The 15,138-nt window shown below is 38.8% G+C and overlaps 1 protein-coding gene across 2 annotated transcripts in view; it reads right to left on the minus strand.

Annotated features, from left to right (window-relative positions):
• The window catches only part of LOC133578245 (MICOS complex subunit mic25-a-like), a 135,330-nt gene that overhangs the window by 74,773 nt on the left and 45,419 nt on the right, over positions 1-15,138 (minus strand). For both annotated transcript variants that reach the window (XM_061932512.1, XM_061932513.2), the window contains one exon: positions 14,743-14,826. In XM_061932512.1, coding sequence (XP_061788496.1) covers positions 14,743-14,826 — 84 coding nt within the window. The remainder of the gene's footprint in view (positions 1-14,742; positions 14,827-15,138) is intronic.

The raw sequence follows: 15,138 nt of genomic DNA on the forward strand, positions 1-15,138 counted from the left end.
GGTATCGGTTCGGAAGTGCAAAAACAATATCGGTATCGGATCGGAAGTGCAAAAACCTGGATCGGGACATCCCTAGTGTACACGGACGTAGGGAGAAGTACAGAGCGCCAATAAACCTTCCCAATCACATAATATCTACGGTTTTTCACACACACAAGTGAATCTCAAGCATACTTGGTCAACAGCCATACAGGTCACACTGAGGGTGGTCGTATAAACAACTTTAACACTGTTACAAATATGCGCCACACTGTGAACCCACACCAAACAAGAATGACAAACATATTTCGGGAGAACATCCGCACCGCAACACAACATAAACACAACAGAACAAATACCCAGAACCCCTTGCAGCACTAACTCAAATATACACCCCCCCGCTACCACCCACCCCAACCCCGCCCACCTCAACCTCCTCATGCTCTCTCAGAGAGAGCATGTCACAAATTCCAAGCTGCTGTTTTGAGGCATGTTAAAAAAAATAATGCACTTTGTGACTTCAATAATAAATATGGCAGTGCCATGTTGGTGTTTTTTTTTCCATAACTTGAGTTGATTTATTTTGGAAAACCTTGTTACATTGTTTAATGCATCCAGCGGGGCATCACAATAAAATGAGGCATAATAATGTGTTAATTCCACGACTGTATATATCATACTTGCCAACCCTCCCGGATTTTCCGGGAGACTCCCGAAATTCAGCGCTTCTCCCGAAAACGTCCCGGGACAAATTTTCTCCCGAAAATCTCCCGAAATTCAGGCGGAGCTGGAAGCCACGCCCCCTCCAGCTCCATGTGGACCTGAATGACGTCAGGTGCGCAACACCACGTAAATCGTTGGCCAACCAAAAAGTAACCCCAGTACGCTATAGCCAACATTCACCAGGAGATGGCAACAGACAAACATAGATAACGCTATTACATTATTCCCCTTTTAGAAATGTATAGAAGTTACTCAAAATAAATAAACAACCCAAACAAAAAATGCAGCAGCTCAATTAAAAAACTGTACTTAAGCCACATTCTTTTTTTTTTTTAGTACTGAACTCTTAACCCTCATTTGTAAAAAAAAAATAACATGCTTATTATACAAACAGTATTTGTACACCTTTAACACAGATTTTTATACTGTCTTCAGAGATTCAGTTTTTTTGGTGGTACTCGAAACCTTTCTGGGTACCTGCGAAAGGGTGTTCAGCATGGTTAGAAAAATAGTGACCACACTTTTAAACAGGACAATACTGCCATCTACTGTACATGCATATGTGACCCACCCATAATGTGTCACATTTTTGTGTTGATTTATTTATTTTATTTTGTGGTTTGAATTCGTTTTTGGAGCTGTCGTTCCACATTTATCAGTATTCACATTGGTCAGTAGGGAGCAGTAGGGCGTTTCTTCCCAATTGAATGCTATCACCTGCAGACCGGAAGTGTCTTGTCATTCTGATGAGCGCGGCCAGTCTGTGAACAATTGAAACGTCCTGTGTGCTTTTTCCTCCTGTATAACAGGTTAGTTTTGGTGAATCAACTCACTGAATAATATCCATGTGATCATTATAAGTTTAAGTACACATTCTGATGGTGGAGCCTAACTCTAAAGTGTTTGTGAGTTGTAGTTTGTATTTGTGAATGAATCCAGTTTACAGCTGCAGTAATCAACACAAAAAGGCGACGTGAGTGCGAAATGTTTGTATAGGAACTTCTGATCCTAATTCAGACTCCCAAATTAGAGCTCCCATTTTCTTATTGATTTTCTAATGTATATTTGTATAATGTGTGTGTTCTGAAATAGTGACAGAGAATAGAACAAGGATGGACAATTCAACCCTTAACTCAACAATGAGTAGATGAGTGTTATGTGTGTGTATATGTGTAAATAAATGAACACTGAAATTCAAGTATTTCTTTTATTTATATATATATATATATATATATATATATATATATATATATATATATATATATATATATATATATATATATATATATATATATATATATATATATATGTGTGGGGAAAAAAATCACAAGACTATTTCATCTCTACAGGCCTGTTTCATGAGGGGGGGTACCCTCAATCATCAGGAGATTTCTGATGATTGAGGGTACCCCCCCTCATGAAACAGGCCTGTAGAGATGAAATAGTCTTGTGATTTTTTTCCCACACATACATATATTGCGCTCTACTACGGTATCGAGCACTATTTTTTGGATAACCTTATTAAGACATATATATATATATATATATATATATATATATATATATATATATATATATATATATATATATATATATATATATATATATATATATATATATATATATTGTATATATATATATATAATAAAATAAGTATATATACAGCTAGAATTCAATACTTGACTTGGTGAATTCTAGCTGTAAATATACTCCTCCCCTCTTAGCCCCGCCCCCAACCACGGCCCTGCCCCACCCCGACCACCCCCCATCTCCCGAAATCGGAGGTCTCAAGGTTGGCAAGTATGGTATATATCGGTATCGGTTGATATCGGAATCGGTAATGAAGAGTTGGACAATATCAGAATATCGGATATCGGCAAAAAAAGCCATTATCGGACATCTCTACAAAAAAACGCGTGGAAATCAGTGGTATTCAGTGAGGTAAGATGAATTAAATGCGCTGACAGATGAATTGCACTGAGTGGAGCGGATCACCACTCCAAGATGGCGGCCCCGCGTCCCATCAGCGCCAGTAGGCAGTAGCGGTTGATGCTGCGTCTACTTATAAGATGTCTATGGGTAGTCCCACACCGACAATGTAAATGTGTTCAACACACACTACTGAGAAAAGATATGTACATCAGACCAGTGGGCAAGACTCCAGGAAGAAGACAAAAAACACCCTCATCTTCGCAAACCCAACCTGACCCTTCCCAAACTCCCAAAGCCCCTCACACAACTCCCAATGGTGTGTGATCCAAACAATCATCAGCACTCAAACAGTACTGAGTACCGAGACCAGGACGACGACGTCTTTGCAGCTTTTGCCCTGAGACTAGAGAGCACTTCCCAATTCAACTTACAGGTGGAAATGAATTTTCAGCTGAAAAAAAGAATGAAGAGCAATGAAGGCGTGACAAAGACAGATAAGGCCTGAAAGAAGATCTGGATGAATGAAGTGCTGGATGGAAATTGAGGGAAGAGAAGGAGATGTTTAATGCACATCGCCTTTTTATCTCTCACTCTCAGTCCTCCTTTTTCTCACTTGCTCATCCGCATGCAGGTCAGACGGCAGGAAGTAAGGTGTGCAAAAGGAAAGATAGAGCATCCTCGCTCTCCTGCCAATCATTCTCATCTGTCAAGCACTTTTCCTCAGTGGCCTAGAGGAGGCTGGTGCCATGGAGGGACCCGATAAGGGCCACTCTCCCCCTGCTGGGAGATGGGATTGGGGGTGGGGTCACAATTCAATATAGCAGATAGACTGAAATTGAAGCAGAGAACGTGAGTTTTATATTCTAATGTTCATCAATTGTGGCCAGAAGACAATTGAAGTAAGTATGTTGCACAGTAAAGTAACTTTCTCGGTTGCTGCACTTTTTGGGGAATCATTCACAATCATTATGAAAAACGGATTTGTTTTAATGCATTCAATATTGTAAGTAATTAAAAGTCAATGGGAGGTCCATAAATATTTCACCTAGGGCTGGACCATATGGCCTTTTATTAATATCTCCATATTTTTAGGCCATGTCATGATACACCATATATATCTCTATTTATTTTGCCTTAGCCTTGAATGAACATTTGATGCATATAATCACAGCAGTATGATGATTCTATGTGTTTACATTCTTCATACTGCATTAATATATGCTACTTTTAAACTTTCAAGCAGAGAGGGAAATCACAACTAAAAGTGTATTTATTAAACAGTTATTAAGCAGTGGCACAAACATTCATGTCATTTCCAAAACAGAAAGTGCAAGATTGTCAAGAGACATTTTAAAACAAGCTATTAGTGCACTTTTGTGCATGATGTCACTAAGATGACATATCAAAACAACACTAAAGTGCACTTTTTGTGCAGAACGCCACTACAATAGTTCAAAACTAATCAAGTGCACTTTTGTGCATGATGTCACACGAGATATTTCAATAACTCAAATAAAAATGAGCTGCATAATAGGAAATCAAATAGTGTATGTCCTTCACTATGTGGTAGGTTCCTGCGGACGTTATCTCCTTCTGTTGTTGACTATTTTTTTCTTTAATGTGTTGATGTGGAAATGGTTGCTTCGGCATTTTGTTGGTGTGGCACTGAACGGAGATGTTGACATGCGGAGTTTCAAGCACTCTTCATTCTCTAGCAGGTGACTTTTCAAATGATGCTACAAATTAGCCGTAATGTTACTTTTTGTAGCAACGCTTTTGCCGCACAATTGACATATTACGGTTGTCTGTTCAACATCTTCCCGCTTGAAGCCAAACCACCGCCAGACGATGGACCCCAGTGCTGTTTTTCTTGGGAATTAATTCTGCCTTCAGTTGTTACCAGATTCGCACTTTCTTTCCCTCGTATTACCACTCACACCACAGCCATACTTGCCAACCTTGAGACCTCCGATTTCGGGAGGTGGGGGGTGGGGGTGGGGGGCGTGGTCGGGGGTGGGGCGGGGGGCGTGGTTAAGATATATATATATAAGAAATACTTGACTTTCAGTGAATTCTAGCTATATATATATATATATATATATATATATATATATATATATATATATATATATATATAAATAAAAGAAATACCTGAATTTCAGTGTTCATTTATTTACACATATACACACACATAACACTCATCTACTCATTGTTGAGTTAAGGGTTGAATTGTCCATCCTTGTTCTATTCTCTGTCACTATTTCAGAACACACACATTATACAAATATACATTATAAAATCAATAAGAATACGGGAGCTCTAATTTGGGAGTCTGAATTAGGATCAGAAGTTCCTATACAAACATTGCGCACTCACGTCGCCTTTTTGTGTTGATTACTGCAGCTGTGCACTGGATTCATTCACAAATACAAACTACAACTCACAAACACTTTAGAGTTAGGCTCCACCATCAGAATGTGTACTTAAACTTATAAAGATCACATGTATATTATTCAGTGAGTTGATTCACCAAAACTAACCTGTTATACAGGAGGAAAAAACACACAGGACGTTTCAATTGTTCAGACTGGTCGCGCTCATCAGACTGACAAGACACATGTCGCTACCGGTCTGCAGGTGATAGCATTTAATTGGGAAGAAACGCCCTACTGCTCCCTACTGACCAATGTGAATACTGATAAATGTGGAACGACAGCTCCAAATGTTATGATCCGCTGCCCGGATCATATTTTTGTTTTTGTTTTCAAGTCATTTGTGTTTTCAGCACCTCTTGAGTTTGTTTCTGTTGCCATGACGGCAGATTATAGTCACCTGCCTCTGGTTAGTGTCCCGGACGCGCACCTGTTGCCCGGGCACTAATCAGAGGGCTATTCAGTTTACGCGCTGGCCTCACTCGGTCTGTTGGTTTTGTTTGCTCCTACGCAACAAGTTACGCTTTTGGTTTCTCTCATAGTCTACAGTTTTGATATTAGCATCTTTTGGCTACCGTCTTGTTTTCCGTGCCGTGGTGCACCGCGCAGCATTTTGTTCTGCAATCAGAATAAATCATTTATTCTCACCTGCAAGCCGCTTACTGACATCCCTCTGCATCTTGAAAAGACGACCTCCGGCATCACCATGCCACGCAACCGTAACACCAAAAATGAATTCAAACCACAAAATGAAATAAATAAATCAACACAAAAATGTGACACATTATGGATGGGTCACATATGCATGTACAGTAGATGGCAGTATTGTCCTGTTTAAAAGTGTCACAACATTGCTGTTTACGGCAGACGAACTGCTTTACGGCAGACGAAAACTTGACTGCTGTTGTTGTGTGTTGTTACCGCGCTGGGAGGACGTCAATGAAACTGCCTAACAATAAACACACATAAGAAACCAAGAACTCGCCCTCCATCATTAGCTGTTTATATTGTGGGAAAGTGGACGTGTGAACAGGCTGTCAACACGTCACTCAGGTCCGCATGGAGCTGGAGGGGGCATGGCCTCCAGCTCCGCCTGAATTTCGGGAGATTTTCAGGAGAAAATTTGTCCCGGGAGGTTTTCGGGAGAGGCGCTGAATTTCGTGAGTCTCCCGGAAAATCCGGGAGGGTTGGCAAGTATGTCTTCATTCTCTAGCGGGTGACTTTTCAAATGATGCTACAAATTAGCAGTAATGCTACTTTTTGTAGCAACGCTTTTGCCGCATACTTGACATATTACGGTTGTCTGTTCAACATCTTCCCGCTTGAAGCCAAACCACCGCCAGACGATGGACCCCAGTGCTGTTTTTCTTGGGAATTAATTCTGCCTTCAGTTGTTACCAGATTCGCACCTTCTTTCTCTCGTATTACCACTCGCACCACAGCTAACGTTACCCATGTCGCTACCTCTCTGCTCGGCAAAGCCGTATGACGTTGCACGTGTGACAGTATGTGACGTATGTAAGAAGGTGCGCTTGTTTTATGTCTCTGTGAGAAGGAGAGACAAGAAAGAGTGAGAAGCCCGCAGCTAAAAGCAACTGTGTGAGAACGTATACTCCAATGTCACAATATAGTCATTTTCTATATCGCAAACCCGCGATATATCGAGTATATTCCATGTATTGCCCAGCCCTAATTTCACCCATAAAATCTGATTTAAAAAAACTGTCCAAAAAGCGCCAAACAATGCTCCATTTATATTTTGTTATTTGAATGAATGAATGAATGAAATAAGTTTATTTCGGTCATATAATCAACCATCAACCATTAACCATTTTGTGTGACCAGTTAAAGAGTACAGATTAAACATATATAACAATCATACACATTTACACACAAAAAGAAAAGAAAAGGAAAGAAAACGAAAAGCATGACCGAAAAAGGAATAGGCTGAAGCCAAAGCTTATATTTGCCTATCCTATTCCTTCACTGAAAATAAGTTTACCTGGAATATCAACGTTAAAAAGAAAAAAAAGAAAAAATCAATGGGATGAAAGTAATTGTTACTATATTTTATCATTTTCAATTATTTCACCTTTCAATGTTTTCTTAAACCTTAACAAAGAAGTATATGTCTTCAGCTCATCACTGAGCTTGTTCCACCATTTAACTCCTAAAACTGAAATACATTTGTATTTTATATTCCTTCTTGCTTTACCAATTTCAAAAATCAATATCCCCCGTAAATTAGAGTTTTCTCCTCTTAATTGAAATAAGCTAAGAATACAAGCTGGAAGGCTGTTCTTTACTCCAAACATCATTTCCATTGTTTTTAAAAACACAATATCTGAACATTTTAACACATTAGAACTTATAAATAATGGATTGGTATGTTCATAGTAGCACGCTTTGTGTATTATTCTAATGACACTTTTTTGAAGTTTAATTATTGGGTCTATGTCATACTTGCCAACCCTCCCGGATTTTTCGGGAGACTTCCGAAATTCAGCGCCTCTCCCGAAAACCTCCCGGAACTAATTTTCTCCCGAAAATCAGGTGGAACTGGAGGCCAAGCCCCCTCCAGCTCCATGCGGACTTGAGTGACGTGTTGACAGCCTGTTCTCACGTCTGCTTTCCCACAATATAAACAGCTAATGATCGAGGGCGAGTTCTTGGTTTCTTATGTGGGTTTATTGTTAGGCAGTTTCATTAACGTCCTCCCAGCGCGGTAACAACACACAACAACAGCAGTCAAGTTTTCGTCTACCGTAAAGCAGTTCGTCTGCCGTAAACAGCAATGTTGTGACACTTTTAAACAGGACAATACTGCCATCTACTGTACATGCATATGTGACCCACCCATAATGTGTCACATTTTTGTGTTGATTTATTTATTTTATGTTGTGGTTTGAATTCGTTTTTTGAGCTGTCATTACACATTTATCAGTATTCACATTGGTCAGTAGGGGGCAGTAGAGCGTTTCTTCCCAATTGAATGCTATCACCTGCAGACCGGAAGTGTCTTGTCATTCTGATGAGCGCGACCAGTCTGTGAACAATTGAAACGTCCGGCGTGCTTTTTCCTCCTGTATAACAGGTTAGTTTTGGTGAATCAACTCACTGAATAATATCCATGTGATCTTTATAAGTTTAAGTACACATTCTGATGGTGGAGCCTAACTCTAAAGTGTTTGTGAGTTGTAGTTTGTATTTGTGAATGAATCCAGTGCACAGCTGCAGTAATCAATACAAAAAGGCGACGTGAGTGCGCAATGTTTATATAGGAACTTCTGATCCTAATTCAGACTCCCAAATTAGAGTTCCTGTTTTCTTATTGATTTTCTAATGTATATTTGTATAATGTGTGTGTTCTGAAATAGTGACAGAGAATAGAACAAGGATGGACAATTCAACCCTTAACTCAACAATGAGTAGATGTGTGTATTTGTGTAAATAAATGAACACTGAAATTCAAGTATTTCTTTTATTTATATATATATGTAATAATATATATATATATATATATATATATATATATATATATATATATATATATATATATATATATATATATATAGCTAGAATTCACTGAAAGTCAAGTATTTCTTATATATATATATCTTAACCACGCCCCCAACCACGCCCCCGACCACGCCCCCCACCCCCCACCTCCCAAAATCGGAGGTCTCAAGGTTGGCAAGTATGGTCTATGTTTGTTTTATAAACATGTCCCCAAACTTCAACACAATATGTTAAATATGGAAAAATAAAAGAATAATATAACATATGCAGACATTTCTTATTCAGCATGTATTTTACTTTATAAAGAATAGCAATGGATTTGGATATTTTTCCCTTTATATATTCAATATGCGGTTTCCAACATCATTTATTATCAATTATTATTCCCAAGAATTTAGTTTCATATATTCTATCGATTTCCACTAGATTTAATTTTAATTTTGCTTCGCAATTTGTCCTTGCACCACTAAACACCAAACATTTTATTTGGATATTAATATTAGTGATATTGTTATTACAAGCGCTAACGCAGACAAACTATTTATAGCGGCGCTGTGCTCACAGGCCTGTGTACAATTTCCACATGATCTCTGGAAGTTTATTGGAGATCATAAATCATGCATCTCACCGAAGAAGTGAAGAAGTCTGAGGACGTATTCCGACAAGTTGGTAGACTTTGACAGCCGGAAATGGCGAAAACTACATGAAAAGACGCAAAAAAGCAATAATTATTTTTGTAAAAATTTGAATCTCTCCTTCTTTCGTCAATATTTCCAGCACTTCTGTACTTTCTTGTAAATGTTCCCTCTTTGTATTCACTTGCACGGACGTCAGCCTCCTGCGTCTTTTCCCTTTCCTTTGGTTAAAAGTAGGGATGTCCCGATCCGATATTTGGATCGGATCGGCTGCCGATATTTGGCAAAAATTGCGTATCGGCAAGGCATGGGAAAATGCCGATCCAGATCCAGTTTAAAAAAAACTCCGGTCCGTGTTTTCCAACGCACCGATTTAAATAATACATTCCACTTTTCTGCTGCTCCCTAATTTCCGTTCCGCATTTTCCAGCACACCTTCAACACATCCACAGGTCTGAATTCTCACGCAGTTGCTTTTAGCTGCTGGCATTACACGACAGGCTCTTCTCACTCTTTTCTGTGTCTCCCTCTCACAGACAGCAAGTGCACCTTCTTACACACGTCACATACTGTCACGTCATACGTCACATACTGTCACGTCATACGTCACATACGTATACGTCCTCCCCGAGCAGAGAGGTAGCAGCATGGCTAACGTTAGCTGTGATGCTAGCGCAGCCGTGCGAGCAACGCTCCCTCTAAAGGTGCTCGCCTGTGCAATTGCGCACTGTTTAAGCGTCCTCTGCGCATAGCAAATCTATGCCACGCACAAAATCAAATTAAAAAATAAGCGCATAACAATTTTCGACACACGGACACGACAGAGAAAACAGTTTTCGTCATCATTGTTCAAATATTGTGACGTCTGTCGAGACGCTTATCTCCATTCGGTGCCACACGTCCACACCATCAAAATGCCGAGGCAAAAATTTCCACATCAACACCGTATGACAAAATTAGTGATTTTTTTAGTTGTGATTTCCTTCTCTGCATGAAAGTTTAAAAGTAGCACATATTAATGCAGTATGAAGAAGAATGTTTTAATGTAGACATGCAAGCCTTGAAAGAAAATTTTGAAAATCAAGACTACATTTCCTGCAAATGGGTGCATTTCTACCCTATATTTTAACTTTAGATTTATTCTCATATCAAACTCTTTTGGCTGTCTTTTTGACACTTACATCCGGCGCCCCCCTCCACACCCTGGATTATAAATAATGTAAATAATTCAATGTGATTATCTTGTGTGATGACTGTATTATGATGATAGTATATATCTGATAGTATATATCTGTATCATGAATCAATTTAAGTGGACCCCGACTTAAACAAGTTGAAAAACGTATTCGGCTGTTACCATTTAGTGGTCAATTGTACGGAATATGTACTTCACTGTGCAACCTACTAATAAAAGTCTCAATCAATCAATCAAAACACATAGAATCATCATACTGCTGTGATTATATGCATCAAGTGTTCATTCAAGGCTAAGGCAAAATATCGAGATATATATTGTGTATCGCAATATGGTCTTAAAATATCGCAATATTAAAAAAAGGCCATATCGCCCAGCCCTAGTTCAATGATGCTATTTCTGTTTGTCATGTATAATTTTGTCTATTTTGTGTTTATCCTTGAATAAACAGGTCAGTTTCTTGTTACCAACCATTGTGTATTATTCAAACTCACCTAATTCAGCTGGCTAGTTGTTATCAAGAGTACTAAAACCCTTTTCAACATGATTCTGACAACTAAGTAGGCTAAATAACTTTAAACTTTAATACATGCTCGGATAGGCCAGTATCGGTCAGTATCGGTATCGGTCAGTATCGGATCAGAAATGCAAAAACAATATCGGTATCGGATCGGAAGTGCAAAAACCTGGATCGGGACATCCCTAATTAAAAGCGTGCAATCATGCGCCTCACAGTCTTTTAACAAATGTACGTTTATGACATTGTATTGTATTGGCTTTTACACGGTGCAAAATATGAATGGAGCATCAGTGTTGAGGTAACAAGGACACACGTCATCATTTTTTCAAAAGCACCCAACAAAGCATGCCTTTTATTTCCATTTGCTAAAAAGACTTGAAGACAGTACATTTGATTTGGCAAGCAGACTCTCCTGAGTGCTGGTCTATCAGCAAACTTTCAGTTCATTTACATTTAGACATCGCTATGTTGGCTTGACATTTCTAGGAGAGTAAAGAGTGTCTTGTGCTTTGGTTCCATTTTACTCTCCAGGGAGTGTGAATAATGTCACTTTAAATTTGGTTTTGATACTCCTGAGGTGCGAAGACTCTTGTCGATGCATGCAGCATTTGTTTCCTGCCTTAGGTTTCACATGTCAACACTTCATAGAGTTATGATCTAACACTTCATAGAGTTATGATCTAACAGCATAGCCTGCAATTGTCAAGACTTGGTCCTGGGGTTTAGTTTTTCTCGAAGGCAACGAAAAGTTGGCTCGGGCGAGACGGGAATGAAGGTATATTTTTTATTGAAACACTAGAACGACAAAAAAAAGAAGCAAACAAAAGGCGCGCACAATGGCGGAGAACAAACTATGAAACCAAATACTTGCACAAAGGCAAAAACTATGAACAACAAAAAACACTAACTGTGGCAATAATTAACAAAACTTACTTGGCATGGACAAAAAAGGAGCAGCGTGAACGATGGACATGAAAAAAGAGTCAGAAATGTGTCGAGCATAAATGTGGGGATGTCACCAGAAAGACAAACTGAAAAACAATGAACTTAAATACTACAGACATGATTAACGAAAACAGGTGCGTGACTCAAAACGTGAAACAGGTGCGTGACGTGACAGGTGAAAACTAATGGGTTGCTATGGTGACAAACAAGAGTGCACAATGAGTCCAAACGTGGAACAGGTGAAACTAATGGGTAATCATGGAAACAAGACAAGGGAGTGAAAAGCCAGAAACTAAAGAGTCCAATAACTAAACAAAACATGACTTAAAACAAATCATGATTACACAGACATGACAGCAATGAATTAACAAAATGACATATCAGCTCAATTGGTCCAGTGACGGAGTTCGTAACTCAAAATGGGGCGGCATGGCGTAGTGGGTAGAGCAACCGTGCCAGAAACCTGAGGGTTGCAGGTTCGCTCCCCGCCTCTTACCATCCAAAAATCGCTGCCGTTGTGTCCTTGGGCGGGACACTTCACCCTTTGCCCCCGGTGCCACTCACACCGGTGAATTGAATGATGAATGATAGGTGGTGGTCGGAGGGGCCGTTGGCGCAAATTGCAGCCACGCTTCCGTCAGTCTACCCCAGGGCAGCTGTGGCTATGAAAGTAGCTTACCACCACCGAGTGTGAATGATTGATGGGTTCTACTTGTAAAGCGACTTTGGGTACTTAGAAAAGCGCTATATAAATCCCAGTTATTATTATTATTATTATTATTATTAAAATACTTGTATCTCAAATCAGTATTCACCATTAAAACTACTGGTTAAAGTGTCCACCCTGAGATGGGTAGGTTGTGAGTTCAAACCCCGGCCGAGTCATACCAAAGACTATAAAAAAATGGGAGCCATCACCTCCCTGCTTGGCACTCAGCATCAAGGGTTGGAATTGGGGGTTGAATCACCAAAAATGATTCCCGGGCGCTCCCCTCACCTCCCAGGGGGTGATCAAAAGTGATGGGTCAAATGCAGAGAATAATTTTGCCACAACTAGTGTGTGTGTGACAAATATTGGTACTTTAACTTAACTTAAAATAAATCAAAATATACTGTTCGGGGGCCCCAACAAACACTAGCAACATGCTTTTAAATAGGAAACACAGACTTCTAGGTAAGGAATACAATGGTTCCCTCCGCTCATGACTCTTGATGGCTTTTTCCTAGGGATATCCGATAATGGCTTTTTGCCGATATCCGATATTCCGATATTGTCCAACTCTTTAATTACCGATACCGATATCAACCGATACTGATATATACAGTCGTGGAATTAACACATTATTATGCCTAATTTGGACAACCAGGTATGGTGAAGATAAGGTTCTTTAAAAAAAAATAAAAAAATAAAAATAAGATAAATAAATTCAAAACATTTTCTTGAATAAAAAATAAAGTAAAACAATATAAAAACAGATACATAGAAACTAGTAATTAATGAAAATGAGTCAAATTAACTGTTAAAGGTTAGTACTATTAGTGGACCAGCAGCACGACTTACGGACTGTATCCTTTGCAGACTGTATTGATATATATTGATATATAATGTAGGAACCAGAATATTAATAACAGAAAGAAACAACCCTTTTGTGTGAATGAGTGTGAATGGGGGAGGCAGGTTTTTTGGGTTTGTGCTCTAATTGTAAGTGTATCTTGTGTTTTTTATGTTGATTTAATAAAAATTTAAAAAAATTTAAAAAATTAAAAACCGATACCGATAATAAAAAAAAACCGATACTGATCATTTCTGATATTACAATTTAAAACATCTCTACTTTATCCCTTTGAGTGGTAGTTTAGTTCCTGTACTGTGCTTTTATTATGTAAGTTTCTATTCCTCGTTCTCTGCACAGGCGTCCACATCAGCTGCCTGATCGGCAACCGGGGACACACCTGTACCCGGTCGCCGATCACATCTTCCAGACAGTGACCACGTGTAGATGGACAACATTTATTGAATCTGATCGTGATTCGGATTAGAATGAAAAAAATGATCTGATTATAATGTGCATTTTCATGCATCGCACCTTAAATCGTAATACTTTACTTTGACATGCGCGGAACCTAACAAAAACGGAAAGGTGTGTTATTATTTGTGCTATGGCGCCATCTTTCGGATGAGTTTGCTCAATGCATGCTGACTAAGCAGTGACTTCCACTGTAAACAAATGTGGATTTGTGCATTTCTGCTTGTTCAACATTATCACGGTATTTATTTATAATTTTTTCCTTCTGTTCACTACTTTAGTTTTACCTCTCTTTTTGAAATGGAGCTGTTCTGTGCTTTTATGTTGTGATTATGTATGGGTTGCGGCGCTTGTTCGTGTTTCAACATTTTGTGTATTTATTTGACAGGTACAGTACAATTAAACATTGCTACCCATAGGTAACCAATGTCAAAGTACATAAGACTTCTGGCTACCGGCTAAATTGCAACACTCGTCCCTGGTCAGGCTTTTAAAGAAAAGTTGAGAAAAGTGGAAAAACACATGCAGAAGGATTAAGACAAGTACAAAATAAAAAAACATGAAAAATAATTGGCCCCATTTGTGCATAATATTACAGGTTTTGTAGATCACAAAGAAGAGTTTCAAAACAAATCATAACTTTAAAGAATCTAAAGACTGAGAAGGTGTTACAACAAAGCTCAAAAACTCTCGAGTGTTTATGAACAAAGGCTTTTTCCTGAGGGATGAAAGGAAATGTCCTGTAACTGGTGATGAACCCAGACCAGTTTTTTATAGGAGTTAAAGCCACTATCTCAAAATAGATGAAAAAGATGCATGGGAGTTCATTCCTTACCCTATTTTCCAGTATCTCAAGCTGATTTTTGTAGAAGTTGGACAGGCTAACCAGTTCTTGTTCTTTTCTCTCCAGTTGTCTGCTCTGTGAAACAAGCAAAGACAAATGTTAAGAACCAGAATCCTGAAAGCCTTCTGCAAACGCATTGTATCTTTTTAAGTCCTAATGACCTCCTTTGCATGTTTCAGAAAGCATTCTTGGACTAGCACAGGATTTATACTTGACTTGATACGCATAATATCAGTGACAAAAAACCCTGAGTGCAAAAATGTTTGCAGTTCTTGTGTTTATTTCCAAATCCAATATAATTTCAGTGGTTTACTAACTTTTTTCACCAAGTACCACCTCAGAAACGACCTGGCTCTCCAAGTACCACCATAATGACAGTAGTGTAGT

Source organism: Nerophis lumbriciformis, linkage group LG38, assembly GCF_033978685.3.
Source record: "Nerophis lumbriciformis linkage group LG38, RoL_Nlum_v2.1, whole genome shotgun sequence".
Classification (NCBI taxonomy): Eukaryota; Metazoa; Chordata; class Actinopteri; order Syngnathiformes; family Syngnathidae; genus Nerophis; species Nerophis lumbriciformis.